Source organism: Acromyrmex echinatior, chromosome 11, assembly GCF_024713525.1.
Source record: "Acromyrmex echinatior isolate Ae372 chromosome 11, ASM2471352v2, whole genome shotgun sequence".
Taxonomy (NCBI): Eukaryota; Metazoa; Arthropoda; class Insecta; order Hymenoptera; family Formicidae; genus Acromyrmex; species Acromyrmex echinatior.
In genome coordinates this window covers 6,282,575-6,310,144 of record NC_141862.1, presented here as the reverse complement: position 1 = coordinate 6,310,144, position 27,570 = coordinate 6,282,575, and the positions used below count along the sequence as shown (strand labels likewise).

Below are 27,570 nucleotides of genomic sequence, written 5' to 3'. Positions count from 1 at the left end.
CATTCACCACATTTTTGCAAATAAAAATTTATTACTAAGCGAATATTGTTCACCATATTGGTCTTTTAATAGTCAAATGACATTATCCCCAGGTTCTTCTTATTTATTTTTTTTAAATCATTTTGTCGCCTTAATTTTATTGCAAGGATCGTTTTAATTATTTTTTTAATTAATCTAGGAAACCTAAAATTTTTTATTTTTATATGTCAAGATACGTTTATAATTAAAAACCGTCTGTAATTTAAAAAAAGTCCATAGATTAATTATTACTGTGACTGCTAACTTGAAGTAATGTAGATTTGAGGTTGGACCGATGATTGTAAAGATACGCAGAATTATGGGAGGATATCCTTGCTTTAAACAATTAGGCAATTTTTTCTTTGAAGTCGCATTTCTCTCAAGACCCAAAGAACGGTGAAAGGGTGCGGTGTGCACCCGCGTTAAGAACACTCCATTAGCTATTAGCCCCGTGAATAGCTTTTAGCAACCCTTTGCACATTTCTGGCTATCGCAGGAGATCCTGGACCACCATGAAAACTCATCTCCATAGGACTTCTCCGTTACTGCATATACATGGTGGCTTATTCGATCGTATCTTTTTTACGTGCGTTCTTGTATGCGTTCTATCTGATTTAATACGCACGTGTGTCTGTATAAGCAAACTTTTCCCTTCTGATACGTGTACACACACACACACACACACACACACACACACACACACACAATACATATATATATGTCTAATTTTTATATCTCTTTCATGCTCCTTTTCCTTTCATGAAAATCTATAGACTATAATCGAGAGAAGTGTGATTACGGAAAAATAATATAATTATATATGTGTTTTGTAATTAAAGTAATTTTTATCTAGACAACAAATTCGATATAGACATCGACCTTTATTTTAGCTCTTTTCCCAAAAACTAGTATTTGCTCTTATCATAATTCTTTCATGTCTATCTTATTTATCTGCACTTAGTCTCTTCCAAAATGATGAATAATCTTCTTTGTCTACTCTCCCTTTTCTCTCTCACAAATGCATCTATCCTTTCTATTGCGTGTGCGCTACGCATACGTATAGTAATATTACCTACGAAGGGAATGAGGTGGAAGCGGGGGAAACCCACTGGGGGTGTTCCCCGCCCCTGCGAGATGGGGTGGCACCCCATAGTTTATACTTTACTCTCAACTCCCGCGTTTCCACGGGCCAGATGTGCTCGAGCATCCGATTTACAGGGGTGCTCAACTTCGAGCCTTTTCTCAGGACAATGGAAGTGAAGGAAAAGAAAGTGAAAGAGAGGACCGGTCTCTCTTCGAGAGAGGACGATAAAATGCATGCATGAGTTCTTTTCTGTACTCTCAACAGTCGTTTAGTTGGCTCTTTGGTTCAATTGCTTAGCGAGTTGTTGCGAAAAATGCGAATGCTAACCGGTCCTTGTCGTCTTAAGATTTCCTTTTCTTCCACTACGGAGAACTTGCCCGCTATTACAGCGATCAACAAGAACGAAATAATTTATTGCATATCGATTCATTCATATAATGTCAACGCAAATTGTCGTCATAAGACTTTTTGTTTAAGAATTTGAAAGTGAAAGTAAAGCAAGGCAATTTATACATAATATATAGATATTAAACAATGTACGTATAAATAATGTATACATAAATATTGTTACATATTTGTTATAAATTTGTCTGTATTATTTATATATTTTAAAAATATATCTCACCTGAAGTAGGTAAACAATATATGTTGAATTTATTGAATACAACATATTTTTGCTAAATATGTTGCTTATAATAATAGTAACAATAATTGAATATTTTTAATTATCTATTTTATTCATATAGATTTTAATATAACATTTTTCGATTTTTGAAATTGTTTTTTTTTCTTGTAATAAAACTGCTACATAATGGAAAGAAAATGTATGCTTCTATCACTCATTTACCTACAAGGTTGGGTACCTCTGATGCGCAGCTTTATGAAGGGATGCTGTACTCTCTTTCTCTCTCTCTCTCTCTTTCCCCCTCTTTAGCGCGCGCGTACTATTCTCCACATATCCTGATGATATCAAAGCATGCGTGTCTGTGTATCTGGGTACAGAACGCGTTTTCCTACGTTCGAAATAGACTTCCACGTCGTACTTACACAAACTAGTCGACCGGCCATAATGCACGCACAAGCGAAACGGGACGCCCATTTCTCGTCATGGTTCATGATATTATTTTAGGCTCTTTTTTCCATTTGACTATCTATCATTCATCACGTTGTCTAGATAACAGCCTAAATGACAACTTTTCTAGGTGTCCTATAGATCAGGATCTTGAAAGAGATTGTATTATTATTTCTCTTTCGTATAATATGTATGATTATTGAATTAGAAAAATGTTTTTCTTCTAAATCTATAATTCTCCTTAACATATAACATTATTGTTATGAGTTTTTATTTATGAAAAAAAACATTAATGTATAGAATATTAAACGAATTTTCTTTAACAAGTACATAGCATTATTTTTTTAAGATTTAGTTTTAAATTACGTGTGGAAGTATCATAAACTTCCAAAACTCGTCTGGTAATCTGTTCATGTAACATTGTTTAAGTTGAAGCTAATTATTCATGTGTATTCATTATATTGTAGCCATTAGATAAAGTAACCTTTATTTTAATTAGATAAAATTACGCTTCATTCATCTGCACACATATCGATCTCTTTCTCTCCTCTCTCTTTTCCACCCTTCGGCCTTCTGCTTCGAACTTAACTCAATTCCCACATAATCCGTAGAATTTCCTGAAGAGATTTCCGGTATAATGGAAAATGTCCTAAACTTCTGTATTAAAACTGCATTTAAAAAATATTAACAGATGCATTATGATCAATTAAAATTCCACATTATAATTTCTATATCAAAAAGAAATAAAAAATTACATTTATTTAAAATTTTATTTATAAAGTTCATAAATTTATAAATATACTATTTTTTGTAATATTTATTGTTTATTTTTAATACAATTTATTGTTTATTTTTAATAAACAATAAATATTAACAGTAATTATTTCTTTAAAATTTATTGAATTTATTGAACTTTACTCATAATTGAGATTTAGATTCTAAATGTATGTGCACGTTGTGAGCTCACCTTAAATACAGTAATCCCACAGGAACCTCCCAAAGAGACAAGTAAAGGTAAATAAAAAGAAGAAACAAGAAAAAGAAAGAAAAAAATTTATTCTTTCAGCCATTCGTCAGATCCGTTATAAACTGTCTTTCGTTCCACGGGTACGTTCGTATATAAAAAAAAAGAAAGAGCTTTCGAGAGAAAGAGAAAGCGCAGATCGACGATGAAGAAAAGAGGTAGCAAAGGAGAGAGGAACAACGAGAGAAAATTGAAGTCTCAGAGCACACGTAAGATCTGCTGCACCCGGTCTTTAACCCCGAAACATCAGAGTACTACAGGGATTCTCAGAAAGAAAATCATATTTCTGTTTTGAAATTATTTCGTATTAGCATAACATTTAAGAAATGAAATTTTCAAGATATGTCAATGTTCATATTTTAGGATCATCGAAATTACGTAATTGACAATTTATATGCCCATATTTATTTTTAATCCTTTTTGTTTTTACTATTTTAAAAATATTTAATATTTTTATTTTATTATAATTTATTTGTAAATCATAATTTTATTATTACATATATATAGAGAGAAGGAGGAGGGAGAGGAGAGGGGAGAGAGAGAGAGAGAGAGAGAGAGAGAGAGAGAGAGAGAGAGAGAGAGAGTTACAACTGTTAAATTAAAATCTCTCGAAATATTGAAATGTATAATCTATAATGTTATCAATCATTATAAATATTTATTAATATTTTCAAAGATTAAAATCTGTTGACACTGATAGCTTAAAGTGATATCTATATGCATGCTCTTCGAAACTATCTTTATTTTTTTTATTATTTATTTTGATGTCTATACTCATATTTTTATTTTTTATGTTAGTAAATTTTTACTATTTGAAATTTATTTGAATTAATGTATCTTCTGAGCACCACTGAACATGAACATTCAGAAACTTTTAAATCTTTCTTTTCCTTTCGCCTTTCTTCGGTCTCGCGCGAGTTAAAAATACTATCTTATACATTCGGGTACCGGTTCATACAGGTTTCGAGAATTAGCTTCCCTCGATGAACCCGCTATACTCATTTCAAACATGTGTTTGCGAAGATGGCAAGGAAATACGGTGATGACGCGAAAAAAAAAGGAAAAGTTACATAGTAAAAAAATATGACGCGGTATTGGCTACATTTTACCGTGAGTTATGTACGTGTATCATTGGCGTGACGGGATGATCTGAAATTATAAATAACTCTGAGCTATTATTAGCACAAAACGACAGTTCTTCTTCTTTGCAAGGTCTTCGATCTCGTACCTTCTTTCTTTTCCTCCTTTTTCTTCTTTTTTTATTTAACTCTTTCAATTTGTGTTTAAAAATTAATTTTAAAAAAATGTGTCCCTTAAAATATAAGCGTTCGACTATATAATTAAATTAGATAATTTCTAATGTTCCAATATTTTGATAGAATCGATTGAGAAAATATTAAAATAAATAAAATTAGTAAAATATATGATGAAAATTACAAAAATATTTTAAATCAAACTATGTATTTTTAGTATAACAAGATAGATATCGAAATTATTTTAATTTAATTATACTTTGGGAATTATGTCAGAAATAAGAAATTTAGTTTTAACTGTCAGCTCTCAAAGACTTTCTAAATTTTGTAATGCAACACGAAATCGTTGAAAATTTGTGAAATATAATTAAAAATTATTACGTTATATTTAAAAATTTAATGAATTAAAATACAATATGTAGACTGTATGTTACAATAATGTTAATGTAATTATCTCTATTTCGCGCTGTTAACACTATTGATGATTTTTCCTTATAATTCTCTCTTTACATACGTTTCGAATAATTCAGTTCTTCCCTCAATAATTATCAGGGAATACGTGGAAATTGTGGGACGGAGTACATAGACGGAGTACATGTTCAATGCTAAATTGGCAATTCTGATATTATATATATACACGTAACGCAAGGTGCTGCAAAGCATAATACATCGTATGGGGAAACCTCATCATCGATATGCGAGATATACAGAGACACAATGAAATGATATCATATTGAATGCTATTGCAATCATTTGAATATAGAATAGTAAACATGTTTAATTGATTCTGAAACGGAAAGTATTATTTCTCTCTATGATTATATTTATTTTTAATTTTAGGTACATTCGAAAAAAAAAATGTGATGCGTGAGCACAAATATTTGCGAATCTGTGTGTTATCTAGACGCAGCGCGTTCACGTATACGGCATTTCTATTCGATTTCTACCTTATCCCTCGTCGCTAGGGTCAGAATAAAGCGGGGATGAAATCCGCTTTGTTCCAGAGCTGGAAAACTCGCTCTTTGTATGCTAGCAGTGTTTTCTACCCCCTTGGCGATTTTCAACCGTCACCGCCAGCTTTTTCTCAATCTTCCGCAACATCATACTTGCGACCCTCTCAAGCTCTTGTGCTCTCCGGACTTGCATCTCTCAACTCTCCTGTACTTTAAACTTGCCTCTTACAATCCTCATCTCCGTACAACTTGAATCTTCTTTCGTCGATTTATTAATAATTTCTGTTGATTTATATTTTTCTATTTGTTTAATTTGTTATAATTTTTGAACTGTTATTACGCAGATTGATACAATATTATATGTTATTTATTTGTGAATTGTTATTTCTTTTCACGAAAAAATATTTTCTAAATTTTATTCTATATTTTATTTATAATTGTTTAATTTATTTAAAAAATTATGATATTCAAGGTGCATGTTTAATAATTGCATGTTTAAATAATAGATAACACACGTGAAATCGTATATAACAATTCCATTTAATGCTGTTGAACGAAATCACATTCAGGTTATCTCACGACCGAAATATCAATGCCAGAAACACAATCCATCAAAAGCGAAATATCGATATTTCCAGAATACGTAGAAATATTGTAAGCTTCTCCACGCGGTACATTTCCCATGAGAAACACAAATATGCACCGATGTACATCCTTCGGGAGGATATAGTCCGCGATGCGGATTTTTATTAATCGCACGCCGCTCTCTTTTCTTCCTGCGACAACGTGGGTGAAAAAAAAACATTCGTGAGGTTGGAATACTTTTGAACCTGATTCCTGATATTTTTCCCTTTTTTCTTGCTTCTTCCACATCTCTCTTTCATATATTCTGTTTTTTGCACTCTTGCTTTCTCTTACTTATACATGCACGCGAATATTATGTATGTTGCATATTTTCCCTTATGTATTCCCTTTCATCCTTTTTTTCTCTCCATCACATCATGGATGCTGTGTGTTGTACATGTTGTCTTTAACATATTCCCTTTCTCTCTTGTCTCCTTTTTTTCTCTAATTTGCCCCTCTTTTCCTTTTCGTTTCTTGTCTCTGTTCAGGCTCTTTTTTATGCAGATAGATACTTCTCGTACCTATCTCTTTTCTCCCATGTTGCTGCGGTTTTTCTGACGACATCCTGCCACGCATTTCCATTATCGAATTCTCGACAGTTCGTCTGTTGTTGCTCATGTTATTCGTGGCTGTTCCATTCGCATGTGATCCGTGACCACGAACGCGACTTGGAAATTACAGGACTTGCGTAAGTGACTCGGGACCAATTTCAGAAAAATTCAATCTTGATCTATGATATGATATAGCCGAGAAAGTACCAATTATTATTCAAATATCTCTTAATTTTATTTTTATAAGATTTAATTTTAATTTTTAATTTTTGTTTATTTTAGTGTTATTTATTATATATATTATATAATTTTTGTATTTTATTATTATATTAGTTCTTAGAAAATGATTTCTTGTAAATATTTTTTTGATTTAAATAGTAGATCTATTTATTTTTGGCATTAAGAATTTAGGTATTGTACTTGTAGAGAAGATAAGTATTGATGAACAAAATTTAAACAATTTTATGGAAAAAAAAATCAATAAAGCAGAATTCTGTTACTATAAAATAACTTGCAATAAATAATTAAACAATAAAAGCGAGCGAGTGATTGTTCTTTTTTATACAGACTGTTTTTTAAATGCAGGTACCTGTATATATGCGTACGTACCTTTTCATTATACATTTTGACATGCAATGCTTTTATGTGTACCTAAACAAGACAATTTTCAATTTTAAAGAGCTTTTAAAAAGAGCTCGAGTTTTGAATAAATTTTTCAATATTTCTTATTAAAAAATTATAATTATTCTTTACTATCGTAATATTTTTATATCAACACGACCAATTACATTGTTTCAAGTTTTTATTAACCTTAAAAAAATTATTATTCTTTTATTTGTCCTTCAATTGTTTTTTATAATATATAATATTTGCTTTTTAAATTCTTTTTAATAAGATTCTGCACATCATGATTTAAAAATATAGTATACACTTGAGGGTACTCCTTTTCTACTATTAATTATTGCGGACGGGTTTCTCTTCTCTTAATGTAATGAAATCTTGAATTGAAAGTGAAAGTGCACCCCCCACGATAAGTTGCAGTCGCACAATATTTCTTTATTTTTATTGACAAGGTTGCACCTGTTCTCTCGAAATGAACATTCTGAAAAAACACGACACGTGAACATGACAGAGAGTTCGGGAGGAAGATTGTCTTGAAAAGAGAACGAGGGTCCTGCAATCGGCAGACAGACAGGCATGCAGGCAGGATAGGAGGAGAGAAGCAAGTAAGCAGGACAAATAAGGGAATCTAGAAAAAGGGGAAGATTGCAATTTGTGCTGTGAAGCTCGGCTGCGAAACGAGACAGCCGACTGACGCGACGGGGTGTTCGTTCCACGTGGGGAAAAAAATGACGTCGATTGCGCGCCATTCTGCTGATGAGCGCTTCTTTGTGAGGAAGAAATGCGCTCCTTACTGTATTCATGTTTGGTGTACATTTTCAAAACATCATGAAGCGATATTAGAAATATCTGTTTTGAGACTTCTCCATTTTATAATATTTTTATATTCTATCCCTTTTTGTGTTTCTTCAAAAAAAATTTTAAAAGATTTAAACATATATCTTTTTTTTAGTAACATATACATATTATATAATATGGTATAATATGTATATAAATTCATACAGAAATATTTAAGTATACTAAGATTCAATTTGACTGAATATATAGAAATTCTCTTCAATTATATAATATTTTGTTTAATTATTACAGGAAATACTCTTTATAAATCATATTATATACGTTATTATTAAACTTTTGACGTCTGAAATCACAATCTTGTAATATATTACAACGCAAATCGAGCGAACGAATATCATCGACTTTCAATCGAATTCGAAGAACCTCTAAACTCTCTTTGAAGATTTCTTTGCGATCGTCAAAGTACAGCCATTCGAAGCATCTTTGTCGCAATTGATCACAGATGAAATTGCTAGCATAAAAGTGCTTCCAAGCTCGCTTTCGAGCACTCCTTTCGATCGATCTCTTTCGTCAACTCCTAATCCTTTTCCATCTGTTTCTCCCTTGGGACTCTCGATCTTTGCTGTCGCTCCCATCGATCTCTCCAAACTTTTATTCAACGGCTTCGCAAAACGTCCTTCGTCGAAAGTTCGCGACGATAAAAAGCGAGCCTGAAATAAAACAAACTTCTTTCTCTTTCAGGAAAGGGATTTTTTTTCGTTTCTTCTTTTTTTTTTTAAGGAACACGGCTGTGCGGGATATTTATTTGCTATTTCAATGCACCGCGTAGTTTGCCGGACTTCCTCGCGCGCGATCACAAAAAGACCGGATATTCTCTTTCTTTCATTTACTACAATGAAGATCCAAAGTGATCATAGTTTTACAAATATGCTTGCAATTGAAATGGCACATTATTATTTATTATTATTATTATTATTGTTATAAGAAAATGAATGTATTCACATTCATGTTGTAAAATGATTTTGGATAGTGTAATTTTCTCATACTTTTTTTATTTTATTAGTTTTCTATAGACATTCCCATTTTTCCAGTTAAATATTGATCATCATTTTAAAAGTACTTTTGATGATAAAAGTTCGAGATCGGCGGTGTATATATCGTGTTTCTTGTTATTAATGTTGTTTTCTTATTATTCTCTAGACAAAAGACCCATACAATTTTTTGCTAGTGACCGACGGGCGACACGCTAGGCCATCGATTCGAAAGATGGAGCAACATCCTTTGCTGAAGAGAGTGTCTTGTTTATTTGTTCCGCGGGTACCGACAGCTGTTACCGACATTAACTCCGTCTTGTTTCATCCCACGCATCTCTACACTATTGTCGTCGCGATTACCCCTCCTGATCGTCGGCCATTATCGAACGAGACCCTCGAGTCGAGACCCTGAGAGGCGCACATGTTCATTTAATTCATAAGGGAACTAATATAAACTCCAAAAGCAGAATCCCCAGAAAATTTCGCGATATAGAAACTTATAATTGTGGATAATTAAATGATTGTATTATATAAATTAACATAAAGTATTAACTATAATGTATTAATATTAACTGATATATTATATAAAATGTTGTATTATATGAAATTTTATTTCCACTCGAACTTAAACAAAAAAAATCTAAATTTCTATTATATAAATATACAAATATATAACATATATATATATTTTAATATAACATTAGTTATTAAAATAAATTAGGTCAATGGATATAATCGATTTTTTTTTAATATAATAATTTCTATTAAATTCTATCACTTTCCTTAAACTGAATCGATCAAATCCAGCGTGAAGCGACAAGTGATTCCGTTATCGTGCGGTTAATGGCAAACCTTCTTGAAATGTATTTGATGCACCTGGCATGATCGCCAGGAGGAGGAATAAAATAGGATCAGATCGCTGAAACGGACAAGAGGGTTCAACACACGTGCTACATTATATCTTGCGGGCTTCGAGATCATCATCGTTTATCATCGCGCTTCATCATCATCCGATGTACCGTTACGCTCACCTTATCCTTCATCGATGTCCATCACAATTTCCAATTTCATTATTTTTCATTAATCCTTGTTATGGAGAGAGAGAGAGAGAGAGAGAGAGAGAGAGAGAGAGAAACATAACTTTTTTGCTTTGCTTGAAATACGATGAGATTAGTTGTACATCTTCCTATCACATTGATATAATTAACATTTATCAGAAAGCTACAATGCAACATATTTTACGTCCACTTTATTACAAAAATTCTTACAGAGCAAAGATTAGAATAAATTAAAATAAATATATGATACTGTTAATACATATATAACATATAGTAATTAATATAACATATAATAATATAATTATATAGTATATAATTTTTTTGAAAGATCTTAATATATAGGTATTTTACAATTTAAAAATTATAAGAAAATTTTTAAGAGTCTTTCTGAAAGTTTTTAGGAATTTTTTAATTTGTCTATTTATAGCATTTATATATTTGACTCATTGACGATAGTAATATTACTAATGAATTTTTAGTAACCTGATATCTTCTTTCATTGCGAATATTTTATTAAATTAATACAATTAATAAATAGTACATAAAGATAACAGATCTGTCGCTGAAGAATATAATCTTTTTTGAAAAGAGTGCTCTGTTTAAATCCCTTTTTACATCCTTCAACTTATATTGAAATTAAAGTCACCAAATAGTGAATCATGAAGGGTAGAAAGACAAGAAAGACAAATTGACAGGCGAAAGAAGAGTCTTCGAAGCATAGTTTGTGTGCGGTTTATGTGAGTCACAGCCTATTTGGAATTCAGTTGATCCCATGGGATGCTTGTGGGGATCCGCGAATATAGAGACGAAGAGGGAATACGAGCCAAAACCTGCCTGTGCTAATTCGACGCACGTGCGCGAGAAGACAGAGAAGAAAAGCTCGCAAGAGACGATCGAAATTGAAACGAGCTCTCGATTGCCGTTCCCGTCAATTAGGAGCCTGTATTTACATTATCTCTGTATTGGGTGCGAGGGGGTTTGTTCTCATTTCCTTTTCTTCCTCAATCCATAGACACTATGTTCAGCTTTAAGCTCACTTTGCAAACGTAGTAAAAAGAATGAGGTACTCTAACTTCATTAACGACCACGTGTAACAGTTTGTCTCGTCTCACGTAATGTCAAATCCGTTTTATTGCCTTGGCTTGTTTGCAAGGAAAATTCGTTTATTTTCTGTATCTCGCCGTTCTCTCCCTCATTCGGAACTATATTAATACGCCGGAAATATCATGGGGTGCGACAAGTCCCAAAGGTCGTATTTTTTACGAGCCAAAATTATTATTTGTTACAAAAGTCCCCAAGTACAATATATATAAGTCTCTGTCAATTTAATGACATCAAATTATTTTTTATCGCAGTGTATATTACTCGCGAGTCTTTTGATATATATTTGCCAATAAAATTAAAAGACATTGAAGAAGACAAGAATCGGAACACGCTGCATTCCGAATTAATCTCATCCCGAATTAATCTCATTCAAGATTCTGGCAGTAATCCCCAAATCCAAACGTCGTTTTTCGTTTCACGGATGCATTACGTTCAATCTCTAATCGTCATAATCTAATCTCTGTCTAATCTTCTAATCGAGATAAAGGAATCCCCATGCGATGCATCGACTGCTAATCGGCCTGGAACTTGGAAGCCCGAATAAAAGGCAGAATGCACGATGTAACACGTGCTAGTTGTCGAGCTGATTTGACAGCTAGTCGATACCAGAACTTTCCTTGAAAAAGCTCAGACTTAGTCATCGAGGAAGCTTCTAAGGGTTCTTCTAATCTTTGATAGCAATCTTTTCAGGGCCAAGATGTAACTTGAACTCAAACTTCTTATCCAATCACTCCTTTTCGATTCCTTTACCTCAATTTGTTTTTAAAGATAATTTTGACTCTGTACATCATTAAATTTTATTTATAATAATATAAAAATAAAAAAAGAAGAAGAAAGAGAAGAAACAAGAAAGATTATAATGATGAAAGAATTGAGTGATGATAATGATCAGCGATCGGAAAGAGAAAACAACTTTTCGAATATCTACATATTATATGCAATCGTTTTAAATATTATTATTTTTACTCCTGCATTTTTTGTTTCTATATTATTTCCAAATGTAATAGAAGGATTTGGAAACGATTGATCGAGCAATATATCTATCATTTTAATTGCTCTAAACGATTTTCCATTTGCCTTATCACATCGATTATTCTCTTACGAAGCGCATACATTTGCATTATCTTTATCTCTTGCGTTTGAAAAACCCTGGCCACGATAAACGAAAAGGGGGGGATCGAAGTGGCACTCGATATCAAAAAGAAAAATAAATGTTCGACAATCTGAGAGAGTCGCTCAAGGGTAAATCGCGTTTATCGCACTTATGCGCTATAAACGTTCTCTTAGCTTCACATCTACGAGAACAGTTTGTACGTATACTCACAAATAAATTCTCGACACGCAATATCGCGTTCCATTTCACTTCCGCACGTCTCAAGTTATGGTCCAGATAAGGCCCGAGACACATTTCGTAAATTATATTGAGGGCGAAAAGAGATTTCTAGAAGGGGCGAACTAATCGATTCTAAAATTTTTGCAAAATTGAAAGTAAAACCGAAGCGGCGAATTTACACAATTATATTCTAGTTGAAAATTGAAATATATGAGAGAGAATAAATATGTAGTACGATTTTATAAATTAAATATAATAATAAGATATAATAATATTAGTACGATACACACGCGCACAAATGTATTGTGTATATATAATGATAAGTTTAGGGCTTATCGCTGATGTAGGTAATCATCTTGGTCTGTCAATCGCGCTCCTAATGCACGCATATGTGTGTAAGTGCACACGTACCATGAAACGGATGCCCCTATGTGCCACGCTGGTGCACCGTTGTAGCGATTCTCTTATACTCCGAAGCACTCTTGAAACAAAGGGGCTAGGAGGTCCCGAGGAGACTATAATGGAAGTATATGAGCTCGTATAAAACGTAAGTACGAGTTTACGCGCGCGAGTGACTGTGAAAGGACGCCAACTGCAACATACTTATATTACTTATTGTTAGTTTTGAACAGCGTAATTTCAAACGCTGATATTATATTCTGAATTATATTGTCCTTGGAAGTTGAAAATTATTTTTAAAGCGTTCTATTCGAATGATAGTTACAGTTAATTATCAGTTAATTCGCTTTGTAGAATGTTATAAAAATTTTAGAATTCTGTCTGTTATATCATTATTTCTGTGATTGTTCGAAACTTTATAAAAATAGATAAAATTGTAAAAGTCATTTCTCAAAACTTTCTTTAACTTTTAAAGAAATTATCTATGTGTTTATAATTAGACTTATAAAGTGTTTACAAAAATATTTAAATTGTATTACAATTTTTATGATTTTATTGAATGTTGTACGTATCGTAAAATTATTAGAGATAATTTTTAGAGATAATTTTAGAGTGCTTTATCATCTTACGGTATTGCACAATTAGTGACAAACAATTGATAATGGCTGATGCTCAATAGCCTATCGATTATGGAAATCAGTCGTTCCTTTACGTTTTTACGTAGGCTGATATTGTCTTATCTCGGACGGAAGGAACAATGAGAGAATAACAGAGGGGACGCGTGAGCGCTAAACGTTAGTCTCAGTGAAGTGAGTGAATGAGTGCAGTCACGATCATTGATCCTCTCGTAAGAAATTCTCTGCAGACAAAATTCCTATTTTTATTCAGGATATTCCAGAGATCAAGATTCGTCTATTTGAAATCTTGAATCTATATCGCAAGGAGCTACCTATGGCGGTAGGATATTTTTTTAATTAAAAATTTATGAAAATTCTCATATTAAACGTTCTATCAATTAAAATTTTCAGAAAGAAAATTCTTTATTTATACATATAACATTTCAATCAAAATCCTTTTGTAAAGAATTCTTTATATAATAAATATAATCTCTCTCTATTATAGTTATTTCTATTTTTATTATTTATTTTTAAGTATTTCTATTTATTATCTTGTCATAAAGAAATTCATAGCATTATTTTCCAATTTCAAATCTTCTTGGATACATTTTTCTATTAGACAAAATATTAGTATTGTATAATCAAAAAGAACATTCGTCTCTGATTCTACCTCGGAAATTTTTAGTGCACGGCTGTCACTAATATCGCGACAGATCGATCGTTTCGCGTGATGAATCATTCTTGTGACAGACGAGTGAATGCCTAGTCACGTTTTAACTCCCCTAAACTATATCTCTTTTCCTCCTCCTTTGTGTACTAGATAAAAAAAAGAATCGAATTCATTACGACACCCCATGACTGGCGATTTTCGATAGAGCTGCTTTGAACACAGATTTGATTTTTACTCACTGACGTGGATTAAACGGATGTCTTTGTTTAATCCCATATGTAAATGACTGGAATCCGGCTTTATTTCGAAACAATGTTTTTTTTTTAATATGAGAATGAATCTTCAAATTAATTTAATTTTTATCGAGACTTAATAATTTATAATTAAATATAATAATTTAAATTTGGCATATATGTAATAGACTGAAGAAGAATTTTCTTCTGCTACAATTAGAACTAATTCGCAATGTGTATTAAATTAATTAAACGAGATATAGCCGCATCAAAACGCGATAAAAGGTTGTGTTGGTCATATCAAAAAATTTCTGCTTCGCCGAGCACTTTTATCCGTGTCAACCACATTTGTGTCACGTACGCAAGGACAATTGAGGTAGTTGACGAATTAGGTACTTGTAACTACTGCAAATCACTGTCGAGGGGGTCAATCAAGAAAAGCGAATGCTTGTCAACGCATGCGATTTCGAAATGATAAACCATCAAGGAATTGAAAAATTCAATTTTTTTTTATTATTTCTATTTTTGTAGATGTATTTATAACAAAAATAATTTTTATATAGAAAATGAATCAAACAAAAGCAAATTAAAAAAATTTTCATAATATAATTAGAATAATTAAAATCATTCCGATTAAATAATAATTTTACAAAATTATACAATTTATACGTTGTTACGATATTATTTTGAAATTTATTTCAAATGTTTCTTCGGTCTAAAATTAAATTATTCAGATTTAAAATCACTAACCTTTTATTAAATTCACTAGCTCATATACAGTCTGCATAATTAATAACTGGTATTTAATAACTTGGTTTCGAGATATCGCTCGCTCAACAAATTGCGTACTGACGCGGATTATTTGACAGAAACAACGTCTACGATTACCAGAGAGGAGCGAATCGGGTGGTAGTATGAGGTAGTGGATTAATCTTCTCGCTCTCGGTAAACACGAATGGTTTATTTTGTCTACGGTGAGCTGTACCGTACATTGCACCATTCGAATGCATATGCAGCGAGTGGGCTGCTGCAACAGCCGCGCGACTGTGCGCATTTAATGACGCGGCCAATTATTAACGTCTTATTGGTATACCTACTCAAATAACAATATGTTTTGCAGTTATAAAAAAAAACAGCCATAATTCATTGCTCTTTTGCTTCATTAAACTCAATAGGAGAAATGAACATAAGAACAGACATGTTTTACATTAGAATATAATTAACTTCTATTATTAAGTCATTCAGTTGAATTTTTTAATAAAAGTACTATTGTGTTATAATAGTTACACATTAAATTTTATTATTTACATAAAATTAAGAAAACTATTTCAGATATTCTTTTCACTGAACTTGCATTATATTTTGCAAATATTATACGAAAAAAATGGTTTTGTTGAAATATTTAAACATTTATAGCTAGATACAAATTTGAAACTAATTTTGTTGAACCATCAGAAAATAATTATATAGAATATTTAAATTGGTTGCTAAAATATTAAAACTTTTTGCAATACTATCATTAGGCTTAGGTTAATTCTAGATAATTATTTTGATGATCTAACAGAATTATCTTTAGATCTCTGTAACTAGTTAAATATAAGTGACGCGACTCCGAGCGATTCTAGGCGATGCCAGGCAATTTCGGGTAACGCCGGGCGACTCTGAACGACGCAAGGCGAATACTACAATATATAACAAATATATATGGTCATATGAATACTATAACAAATATATATGAAATATCTTTTTTCTTTTTTTTTTTAATAAAAAATACATATAAATAGCAAAATAATATTCTGATATTAATTAATAATTCCCTATTATCTTAGGTGGTCTAAAACACGGGAATGGCGGCGTGGGTAGCGCGAGCAGTTCTAGAAGCACTAGCCCGAGTCAACAACAACCATCTCAGGGTGGTCTTTCATTCATTCCGCAACCTAGAAGTCAGAATCCGAATCGACAACCCACTACGCCGAGGTAAAATACGTTAAAAAGATAAATATTATACTTTTACATTGTGATCATGCGGTTATTAATTGTCATTGAATTTTATTATTATTTTAATTATTAAAAATTAAAAATTAATTATTAGAGAATAAAAATTAATGTAATAAAAAAAATTAAGATTTTTTTTTTAAATGCATTTGTACCTACTAATTGCAGAAAATGTAATTTATTGCTGGAAGTATTATACATAATTTTTAATATTATTTAAAATCTTTACTTTAGTTAGAAAAACATTTGCGACCTGTATTTATATTTTTGAATAATTAAAAAATTTTCTAGATATTTTTTCTGTTTCTAATTTGAATTTTTATAATTTGCAGTCCTCGAGCATCCACAGTAGGCCGACCCAATGGAGGTTTGAGGACCCAACAACAAGCCTTACCGTATTCTGGAAATACTGTCCCAGCACCTCAGCCAAATAAGAATTCTGTATTGGATAAATTTAAACTTTTCAATAATAAAGATAAAAATCAAGAACGAGGAAAGACTTCATCGGGGGTTTCAAAACGCACTTCCAGTTCTTCCGGATTTTCTTCAGCTCGATCTGAACATTCAGACAGTTCAACTTCCTTGTGCGATCAAAGTAAGACCCAAACTCAAGAATCGCCAAAAAGTCGCGCGTTGAAATCAAAACTGCAATCGGCTAAACCAACAAAGCAGGCCAGTCCAAAAACAGGCAGAAAGGAGCAAAGCAAGGCCCAGAGTAAGATTGCGCGCACGAGCAAAGGTCCGCCAAGCTCCTCGGAGAAACTAACAACACTCTATAATAATCCGGTTGTAGAGCAAGATGTTAAAATTGCTAGTAAAGCTATCAGCACCAAATTATCAAGTGACAGGAAAACATCGACTCTTCAGGAACTGGTAAAGCAACCGATAGTGCAACCTCCTAAACCAAATCCTTCCGTCCTAACGCCACCTAGACAAATTAATCTTCAAGATACCAAAAACGTGAACTTGAGGAACGAACTCACGACAACGAAACTTTCACCCCGACCCAAAATGGAGCTTCCAGGCAAGATATCGGATCCAAAAATTTATTTACAAAGTGTGAAACCACCGCCGAATGGTCTGAACAAAGATTTTATGATGCAGAAAGCTATTCTGGCAAATACCAATGGTATTATTAAGCCATCCGAAACGGGGGAGACTCTTGTTCATGAGAACGATACTTTTAATCGCACTCTAACCATGAATCAGGCAAATCTATCAGATGGCAAAGATCTTACGGCAAAACAAAAAGAACCAGAAGTGTTAGAAGTTAATCATGAACAGCAATCAGAAATGGAAAGTTTTAATTCATCGAAGACTCGAGTATCAAGTCAGGAGAAGGTTATTTGTAAGGAAGAAATAGAATCTATCGAAACTTCCAATAACGATAAACAAGATTCTATGACAATTAATTGTGTTAACTCAGTAGCTGATGAAAAATTAACTAATACTGAAGATGGACTAATGAGTATATCCACGCAAAACAATCTGAACTTTGGGTCTAGTAAACCGTTAGCAAGTTCGAATAGTCCTCTTCACGGTCCGAACCCGGCCGGGCTTAGTCCGGGTTCTAGCATCCCAAAACCTACTGCTCTTGTGAAAGGTACATCGAAACCATCGAAAGACAATAGCACGCTCAGCGGAATGCCAACACCGACAAAACCGAAGAGCGGCGATACTCTTCATCGCAAACTCGATCCTAATACAGTAGCGATGGTGTCACCGATGCCGAGTATTTCGGATCTTATGTCCGACAGCTCGCATAGCAATTCTAACAGCACCGGGCAGAGTAATTCGAGCGATAGTAGTGTGATTTATAGGCCAAGCAGTGAGAGTGGTAGCGAAATTAAAACAATTCCTAACCGGAAGATCGACACTACGTTTGAACAAATGGAAAAGGTCAGTTTTGGAATTTTTCTTAGATGATGGATATCGAATAAAACCGGAAGATATAATCATAATAATATCTATACAAATATTTATAAAATTGTTCGTTTAATATATATTTAATATATATTTAATCATAAATAAACGTCAAAGAAAAATTTTAAAAAATTCTTTGAAAGAAACTTGATAGATTCTTGATTTATAATTATTATTTTCTTAAATTTTAGATTACTTTTTAAACTCTAGATTTTTAAAATTATTTTCTTAGTCTAGATAATTCTAAAATTTTTTAAATGTTTTTTTTTAAATGTTCTTTTCCGCTATATTAATTATCTTCTTCAATATAAAAATGACTAAGCCAAATTTAAGATATAAATCTAAGATATGTCATAGACTATTCAAAATTGAAGTAAAATTAAATTTAAAGTTTGATAAATACGAAAATTAAAATAAAAAATTAAAAAATATAAAATTATTTAAGTATGTCTTTTATTTTTCTTTTTGAAGGTGCTGTCGGAAAATTCGACATGCGGTGGTACTCTAGCAGACGATGAAGCCGAGATGACTGTAAAACCTATGCAACCTCTTCTGCGTGGATACACGCCTGGGGCTCGAGGCTTACAAACTCTACCGAGCCGTACTACAACACGACAGTACACCGTCCTGCATTCATCGTCGCATCATCATGTTGGTGGTCACCACGATTACACCGACGTAGACGTCGCTTCTGGTTATCTGAGCGACGGTGAAGTGCTGCGCGGAGGTGGCATGAGTGTTGGCAGTAGAACCCTTTCGGACCTATGCGACGGATACATGTCTGAGGGTGGCGCATCCCTATACGCTCGCAGAATTAATCCTTCTTATGGAAGGATTGATCACGAACATGACAGGTAAGACCTTCTAATTTTTCTTTATTTTTTTGGACATAATTGGAAAACACCAATAATTAATTAAAATTTTATTCTTGATAAATCGTTTCATGAATTTATAATATTTTAATATGTAGGGGAAATCGGATCTAAGTGGGCACCCTTTTCTTCAATTGCAATTTTCAATAACAAAATAAACGATTTTAGTCAAATAATTATTAGCGTTTTGTAGAGTAATTATAAGACTATAAGATGGCAATAAAAAGTTTTAGTGTTTGCAGCTTTATTTATTCATATACACAAAAAAATAATGTGATTCAAAAAATGAAATCTCAAAAATTACTTTTGACTATCGAAAACACGTTTGACTGCCTAAATATAATAACGCGGCGCCTAAACTAACTAAACTTTGTTGGTAAAGAAAACACAGGAAATGTCATCTACAATATAAATTGCGAATTCATAAGATATATAAAATTTTGCCACTCAAAATTTAAATGCCAGCTTAGCCCCGGTCTCCCCTAATGATACAAAAACTATGCGTTTCGCGGGTTATCTCCGTGTCCAAATCTATTTTAAGAATGGATAGAAATGGATAGAAATGAAAGAGATAACTCGTGGAAGTCTCAAGAGTATTGTGTATAGAATGATATTATAATCAAAACATTATTTTTCTATCCAGGTAATATCAATTTATTATCATAACAATTATTATTATCATTATATATGTGTATATATATATATATATATATATATGTATATGCACGATAATAATAATAATTGTTATAATAATAAATTAATACTAGTAATAACAAGAGAATAGAACATAATCTGCTATAATGTAACACGTTTAAAAGTAATGTTGCTTTTAAATTTCTATCAATATTGTATCAAATTACTGTCGAGATTTCAGAAAATCGATAACAAATCAAATTGTTGCGAGAAAAAAAATTTAAGAAGCTTTGTCAGGGTTGAACTTTGCGTACCATGCAATTCATGACACGTGCGAGGCGTGTGTCGCGAAAGTTTGCCGGATTGCTGATCGTATGGATTATTTTTTATCGAATGAAATATGGATGAAGAAAATGCGAAAATATACGACGTTTGCCCGCGCAAGAGAGTGACGATAAATTAACGCCGCGTAGTCGACGCCGAGCGCGCGTCGAGTATTGATCAAGAAAGCTCGGGTCTAAGCCTCTCGCGAGCTTTTCGGTGAAAAGCCCGTCACCCTCGCGAAGTCTTACATCTGCCAGTCTTTGATACATCGTACATAAATCTTCGTTAAAATTATTATTCAAATAAATAAAAAGCATTTACGATTATTATCTCGCGCCATATAAATAGAATTTTTTCATAATAGAATTAATATCAAAAATGTTCATACATATAGTACTAAATATTTTTATAAAATTAATTGTTGTCACATTATGTGAAAAATTATTTAATCTTTCTTTAAAATTTTATTTTAACTTATAATTCTTGTTCGATTAAAGATTATAACTTTCTGCGTTCTAAGTGCATTTATAGTATAGAGGCACTTTCTATTTTAGACAAAGTTTAAACGTTGTCCGGTACACAAAGTGGATTCGTGTCGTGACTCGTTTATTACGCTCCGCCACGCCCGTGCTGCTCTCTCCGTGCAACGAAATACTCAAGTTTGACCGAGAGAGAGAGAGAGAGAGAGAGAGAGAGAGAGCTTTATTATTAGCAAAGCTCTGGACTGTGTACATTCAAATTAAGATTTCAAGTAGTAAGCCGAATTCATTAGAGAAATGCGGAAACGAAGCAAAGGTATTCTTCTACAACACAGAATATATTTTCTTTGTAATGATCATATGCACGTATTTTTTTTTATTTTTTTGCCATGCAAATTTCTTATACATCTATTGCAGCACTAATATTTCGATCGAATCTAATACTGAATTTATATCCACCACTAAATGTCCTTTTTCCTTAAGATAATTATATTCTTTGATCTAATTAAAATTTATATTTGATTTGATAATGAACACTTTTGGTAATCTATTCGCGCTGTTCGCACGCCCATCAAATGACTCAAGCATTGTGAGAAAGATATGACACTGCCATGAGATCTAACTAATTAGACAAAATTCACGAGGTTAATTCCGGAGACACTTTTAATTACTCAGCGCTTCATGGACTGCTTTTACCACGATCGAATTAAAATATGGTCAATCATTCGATTAATCCGAGAAAACAATTTTCTCCATATAAATATCCACTGTTTTATCAAAATTCTATCGCTGAAATTAAAGTTCGTGAAGTAAAGAACTTTGAAATCAGCATAGAATGAAATCTTAAAATCATTAATGATAAAAAGATATATAATGAAAAATACAAATTTTGAAAAATATTTCCAGAAAAATCAAACATTCTTTTATACAGTGCCTTTCAAATTTTTGGTTAAAAAATTTGTTTATCCTTTTTGATATATTAATACTTGAAAAACATAAAAAATTGATTTCGTTCCGGAGGACAGGTATGTTTATTTCTTTAACATATATGTACTTATAAAACAAAAATAAATACGTCTTATTTTGATTAACATATTCAAAGCTCGCAGCCCATTATCAATTGCGTGCGAATAGGAACATTCAAATTTTTTTTATTTATTTGATTCTTAAATATTTTTTTCTTGCATATTTAATAATTAAGAAAGAATTTTACTCAGGTAGTATCATGCACTATACAAGATGTTGTTTGCCATCATACGTTGTAGAAGCGCGCCTGAAGGTGGATCCCTTCGCCTAACTTGCTTCGGCATAATCGAGCCCGCGGCGCGTATCATCCGCTTGAAACTCGACGCGCTTTTCAGAAATTCAATATACTCAGTCCTGAAATCCTTCCACGACCCTCATCACCATCATCGAGGAAAGCTCCGTACAATCTGCAACAAAGACGTTTGGCATATTCCGACGATTATCGTACGATCTTGCGAAAGCTTTCTCTTGCTATCGAAAAAACCTGTCTAAATATATTTAAAGATAAAAGGATCGAATATAGCTGTATTTTATACACATATATTCAGACAATGATTTTAAAAAAGAACAGTACTTTCGTCAGAATATTTCGTTTGTGATAAATCGTATAGCATGTTATACGAAACAAAATATATTGAGAATTATTGACAATGATTCCTGCTATATTATTTATTAATATCAGAATTATTTATTAATATTTATTTTAATAGATAATATACATGCATCATATCATTCGACATTAAAAATATCAATTCACGATAGCGCCTTTGTCTTTTTCATTTTTTAAATTATTTTACATAATTTTTTAAAATTAGCTACTGTATAAAATAATACAATAATTATAATAATCTTTATTATATAAATGAGTCTTTTTCATAATGAATTTATAATGATCATTAATTTTAATATTTTTCTATTGTAATCATATCTATTTTTTTTATCAAAATTTTGTTTATTTCCATCTTTTTTATACATATAATAAAAATAATTATTCTTCTTCAATTTTAGCTTACTTATAACGTATTTTCCTTTTATTTTGACACACAGTGGTGTATTATATTTGCTTTGATATCACAGTTATCATTGATAACTTTCGGTTATGTCCTTTGAAGCAGAAAGCTCGCATTTAGCGTATGTTCCCGCTATATTCTTGGATGCGCAGCACGGGCGGAGCGAGACATGGCAAACCAGGCTGTTACATATATAGCGTATGCAAAAAGATAAGCGCTTTTGTCCGTCCTGACAGCAGCCTCTCAGCATTGTCCTGCGACTCCTTTCCGCACTGCAGAAGCTGATTGTGATGTGACGCATGCCTTTTCCTTGCCCTCGTGCATTCTGGTGATGAGATGATGATGCCGCATATTGATTGTTGAAATAGTCATGTAAGTTTTTAATTTTGTGTCCTTTAAAATAAAATCAGTTGCACATTTATGTGTTGGAAAGTGAATAATAAATCTAGAGAAATATGATTTATTATGGTTCACATAATGTGAGAGAGAGAGAGAGAGAGAGAGAGAGAGAGAGAGAGAGAGAGAGAGTGTGTGTGTCCGTTTTTTTTAAACGTTCCATTTATTTGTCCTATACAAATATTTTGAAAAATATGAAAGATATGAAAAGCCATTTCAGATAAAAATTATATATGGTTTGTAAAAAGGGATGAATAATAGTAAAATTAATTTTTAAATAATTAGTTTTACATATTAAATCGTATCATTGTCATTTTAAAAAAATGGAATTCTATATAATTTTTTAATATATTATAATTTTTTTAATTATTTTGCATATTAAATTATTAAAATAGAATTTTTTTTAAATCAATAATTTTCATGTTTTAATATTTCATTCTGATATATTTTAATATAAAATATAAAATGTCTCTTAAATTATTAATTTTTTGATAATTCTATTTTAACACTTTTAATGCAGAATAATTAGAGATATTATTATATATTACGTTAAAAAATTATATATTTTATTTTTTTAAATGGTAATAACCTTAGTATAACTTTAAAAAAATTTTTTTTTTAATTAATATTATTATTTGTTCCCTTTTATTTTATACAACTTTTATTTGAAACATTTTTTCATATCTTTCAGATCTTTTGAAATATTTACTGGGAACATTTAAATGGAGACTTAAACGGGACATCCTGTATCTTATGTGAACTAAAAAATCATATTCTTTATACTTACTACTCACCTTTCAATACATAAATGTGCAATTGATTTTATTTTAAAGGGTCCAATCAAAATTTAAAAACACTCATGCATATGACTATTTCAGCACAATAATAAATTTCAATTTTTAGAATTTTCCCCATATCCATACCTGGTGGTTAAATAATTGTTATTTTTTATTTTTTAGAGGATCGCATGAATAGTTTTCATAATGATTAATTTAGATTCTGCATTTCTAGGCTATAAATAGCCTTTTTTCGCACCTTCCTTTATATGCCAGAATTATTATATTTATGATCTTTTTTCTTTCTTCGAATATTTAGGTATATTTTATCACCATAAAAATGTGAACATTATTAGAGACTCTTTAGACACTTCTCAGAACGCAAGGTCCATTCATCTAGTAGACGAAGTAGCGGAGACGAAACGAACAATATTTATTCGCAGTAGTTGCGACGCTTGCGTGGACGCCGTGACGTCATGGCGATCGATTCGACGTCGCTGCGCGGTGGCGCGATCTGACGGTGTCGGTGTGTTATTTCCAGGGCGGTTCGAGGGGTTGTCTCGCGGCGGGGTTGCTTTCCCAACGACGGAGGCAAGAGAGTACGTGCTGAACCGTCGAGGGTGGGGAGTGTCGTCCTCATCGACGTCAACGTCAAATATACGCAAAGTTACCGGTGATAATTTTCATTTCGGCTTCATTTGCGATGAAACCGTCGTTCGGGATAGTTTCTTTTGATTTCCTCAGTGTGACAGTGTCCTAAATAGCAAGGGTGGAAGACCAAGAAAGATATTCGGAATTCGTTGGAGGAAACGCGGCGGCTCAAGCTGAACGGTAATCTCGTGTTCCTGTTTGTTCAAAGCTTTCTACCGGTTTGAAACGTTGACTACGGGGATGAAGACGGGGTGTGGAAGATGGAAAAATTGGAAGGGCTTTTAAATGGCATAAATATATTGCGTTTTCTTAAACAAAAAGTAGTTTAGCGTTTATTTGTGATGATAAAGGAAGTTCAATCAAAATTTTTTATTAATTGAAATTCAATAAAAAAATATTAAAAGACACTTTCTTGTCTTTGTATTCCTTGTTATAAATTCTAGGTGTAATTTATGACAAAAAATAGTACAAATTTGACACACTACATACGTCGTTTCTGTAATAAGTAGAACTTGAGACTTGAAACTTAAAACTTAAAACTTGAGAAATCTACTTTTTTAGAAAATGGAAACTATTTAATATTTATTAATTATTATTATTTTCAATTCATTATTTTCGAATCTTTATAATAGTAATTTAATAACACAATGATATAACACATTTATCTAAGTTTTTTTTTTATTATATGCTATTTTGCTTTTGTGATAGTTATTTTCTAAAAGATTCTTCTCTAAATCCTAGTTACAAACTTTGCGATGACTAAAATCGCGTGAGTTTCTCACAAGATAACTTTTCTATATATACAGAGGAAGATATTTTTTTTTCTTTGCCAAATTCTGTTACAGTATATAAAATAGTATCTCGAAGTTAGATATGACGTTAGGACTCGATGAAATTCTCGTCGCGATGTTAAAAAATGTTTTGTTATAAAGGTAAATTTTTTAATTAATATGAATTTAAAATTAATTCGTTAAAAGTTGAAGCATTAAAAATTAAAAAATAAATTATAGAGAATTTATTTTCTGAAAAATTATCCTTTTCTTTATCAATTTATGGTTGCTTTCCCCTTCTCCTCAAAGACAAATTAAATTAAACTTCAGCATAGTACTATGATTACAATGACGTCCTAGGAAAGTCAGAACTTTGTTTCTTGCATTCATAAATGATTTTCGCGAGGCTTTCCTTTCTCGGATTTATCCTCCGTCGCTGGCAACTTTTTAATTATTGATGCTAATTGTTCTTGTAATCAGGAAGTTTCGAGTAATGAATTCAAGAAATGACATTTGAAGTTTCAGTTCATAGTCTAAGTTTCCTATAAGAGCAAAGTTACGCACGCATACTTGAAAGTTCCGTCACTAGTTAGGAAGCTTTCTGCAAATATTTAATCTGTACCAAGTGATCAGCGAGCTCATTGATCACGAAAATGATACAATTCAAAAGCTAATGTAACAAAAAAAATTCTGATCACTATTGATGAAAGGATGGTAAGGTCCAGTTCTCATTTTCTAGTTAATTAACTAGAAAACTAGGTTTAAACTGAATCTCATTTAACTTGTTAATATAAAAATTATGTTTTTTTTTAGCGATGATTAATACCAGATGAATGGTTTTGTAGTGTGATAGCTTTAAAAGTCTCTCAAAACTACTGATTTAACTATAGCAAGAAGAATACAATTTTTACATTATCAATAGGTTAAGTTTAACCACAAATTAATCACAAAATTAAAAATCTTAATGCCCATTTCTACCAATATAGATTCACTTTAATCTCAATTCAACTTACTTTTTCTAATTTTTCGAAAAGATGAAGACTTAATTAAATCGAAATGAAAATTAAACTACATTGGTGAAAATGAGTATACGTTTCTTACAGTTTACTATATCGATTTAGCATATTAAAACTTGAAAGTAACAGATAAAAATAATAATCTTAAACACATATAAAAAATAAGAGCATAAAAAACCACAGCACAAGTTATAGTTTGTGATATTTAATTATTATTACATTCATTAAAACATTAAACGTTTCGGCCACAATCTGGCCATCTTCAGTAATTCAATAATATTCTTAAAACGCAGAGTTACATCTAGTTGACATTAAATTCAACAGTCGAGAGTTGTAATTAAATAAACATGTTCTTTTGTATGTGAAGATGCTTCATGCAGTAATGTTACACGGTCAATTGTCATATCAAGAAAAGTGTAGAACAAGAATTTCCTGATTCTAAATGAAATTATATATATTAAAATCTTCTAGTCAGAATATAAAGAAAAAGAATCATTACCTGTTTTACAGCAAAAAAACCAAACGATGAATCTCGAATATTTCTTTTACACAGTTAGAATTTTGTCGTGACATTATGTGTTGTTATTTGTCCTATCATATATTTTACCACTGTTTATATATCTGAGTCAAAATTTTTAGAAAGTTCTAGAATTGTTTATTAACAGAAAGAGACATCCTTTTTTAGAAGAGGAAAATAAACCTCAGGCAAACCTTCCGTGTCACTTTGCTTATTGATACCACTTGATTGTTTTTTTATATGTATCATTTCCGAAATTCTTCTTTTCGCTAAAGATTGTTCTCTATCTAAAATTCTTATATTATCCCAATCTAATTCATGCATCTCATTCATACGGTGACGTGAGACCACAGAAATTTCGGAAGAAGGTTTTCTTATATCAGCCTTATGTTCTTTAATCCGAGTTTTTAATTTCCTTTTGGTTTGGCCAACATAAGAAGATTCACAGTTTAAGCAATTAATTTTATAAACTACTCCGCATTGGTCATCCTTAGGCAAAGCATCCTTTCCTGTCTTAATAAATGTATTCAATTTATTCATTGGTTTATAAGCTATATTAAAACCGTACATATGAGAAAGTTTTTTAAATTTTTCCGAAACTTTGCCCAAATATGGTAACGTGAAAAATTTTTTAGAAGTAACATTAGAGTCACATTCATTATTAATTTCTTTAAGATTTTTATCTAAATTAGTTCTGTTTTCCAACGTTTTAATTCTATTATTTATTGTAGAAAAT

At 31.7% G+C, this 27,570-nt stretch overlaps 1 protein-coding gene and 1 long non-coding RNA gene across 6 annotated transcripts in view; one reads left to right on the top strand and one right to left on the bottom strand.

Moving 5' to 3' along the window:
• sick (sickie) overlaps positions 1–27,570 on the top strand; it is a 174,494-nt gene that overhangs the window by 97,655 nt on the left and 49,269 nt on the right. For all 5 annotated transcript variants that reach the window (XM_087411097.1, XM_087411095.1, XM_087411096.1 and 2 more), the window contains 3 exons: positions 16,276–16,423; positions 16,774–18,340; positions 18,836–19,218. In XM_087411097.1, the coding sequence (XP_087267223.1) occupies positions 16,276–16,423; positions 16,774–18,340; positions 18,836–19,218 (2,098 nt within the window). The remainder of the gene's footprint in view (positions 1–16,275; positions 16,424–16,773; positions 18,341–18,835; positions 19,219–27,570) is intronic.
• Positions 21,014–27,198, bottom strand: LOC105150347 (uncharacterized). The gene is made up of 4 exons (XR_846705.2): positions 24,140–27,198; positions 23,899–24,027; positions 22,712–23,101; positions 21,014–22,105 (listed from the first exon to the last, which is right to left on the bottom strand). It is a non-coding gene; the product is annotated as an uncharacterized LOC105150347 (long non-coding RNA).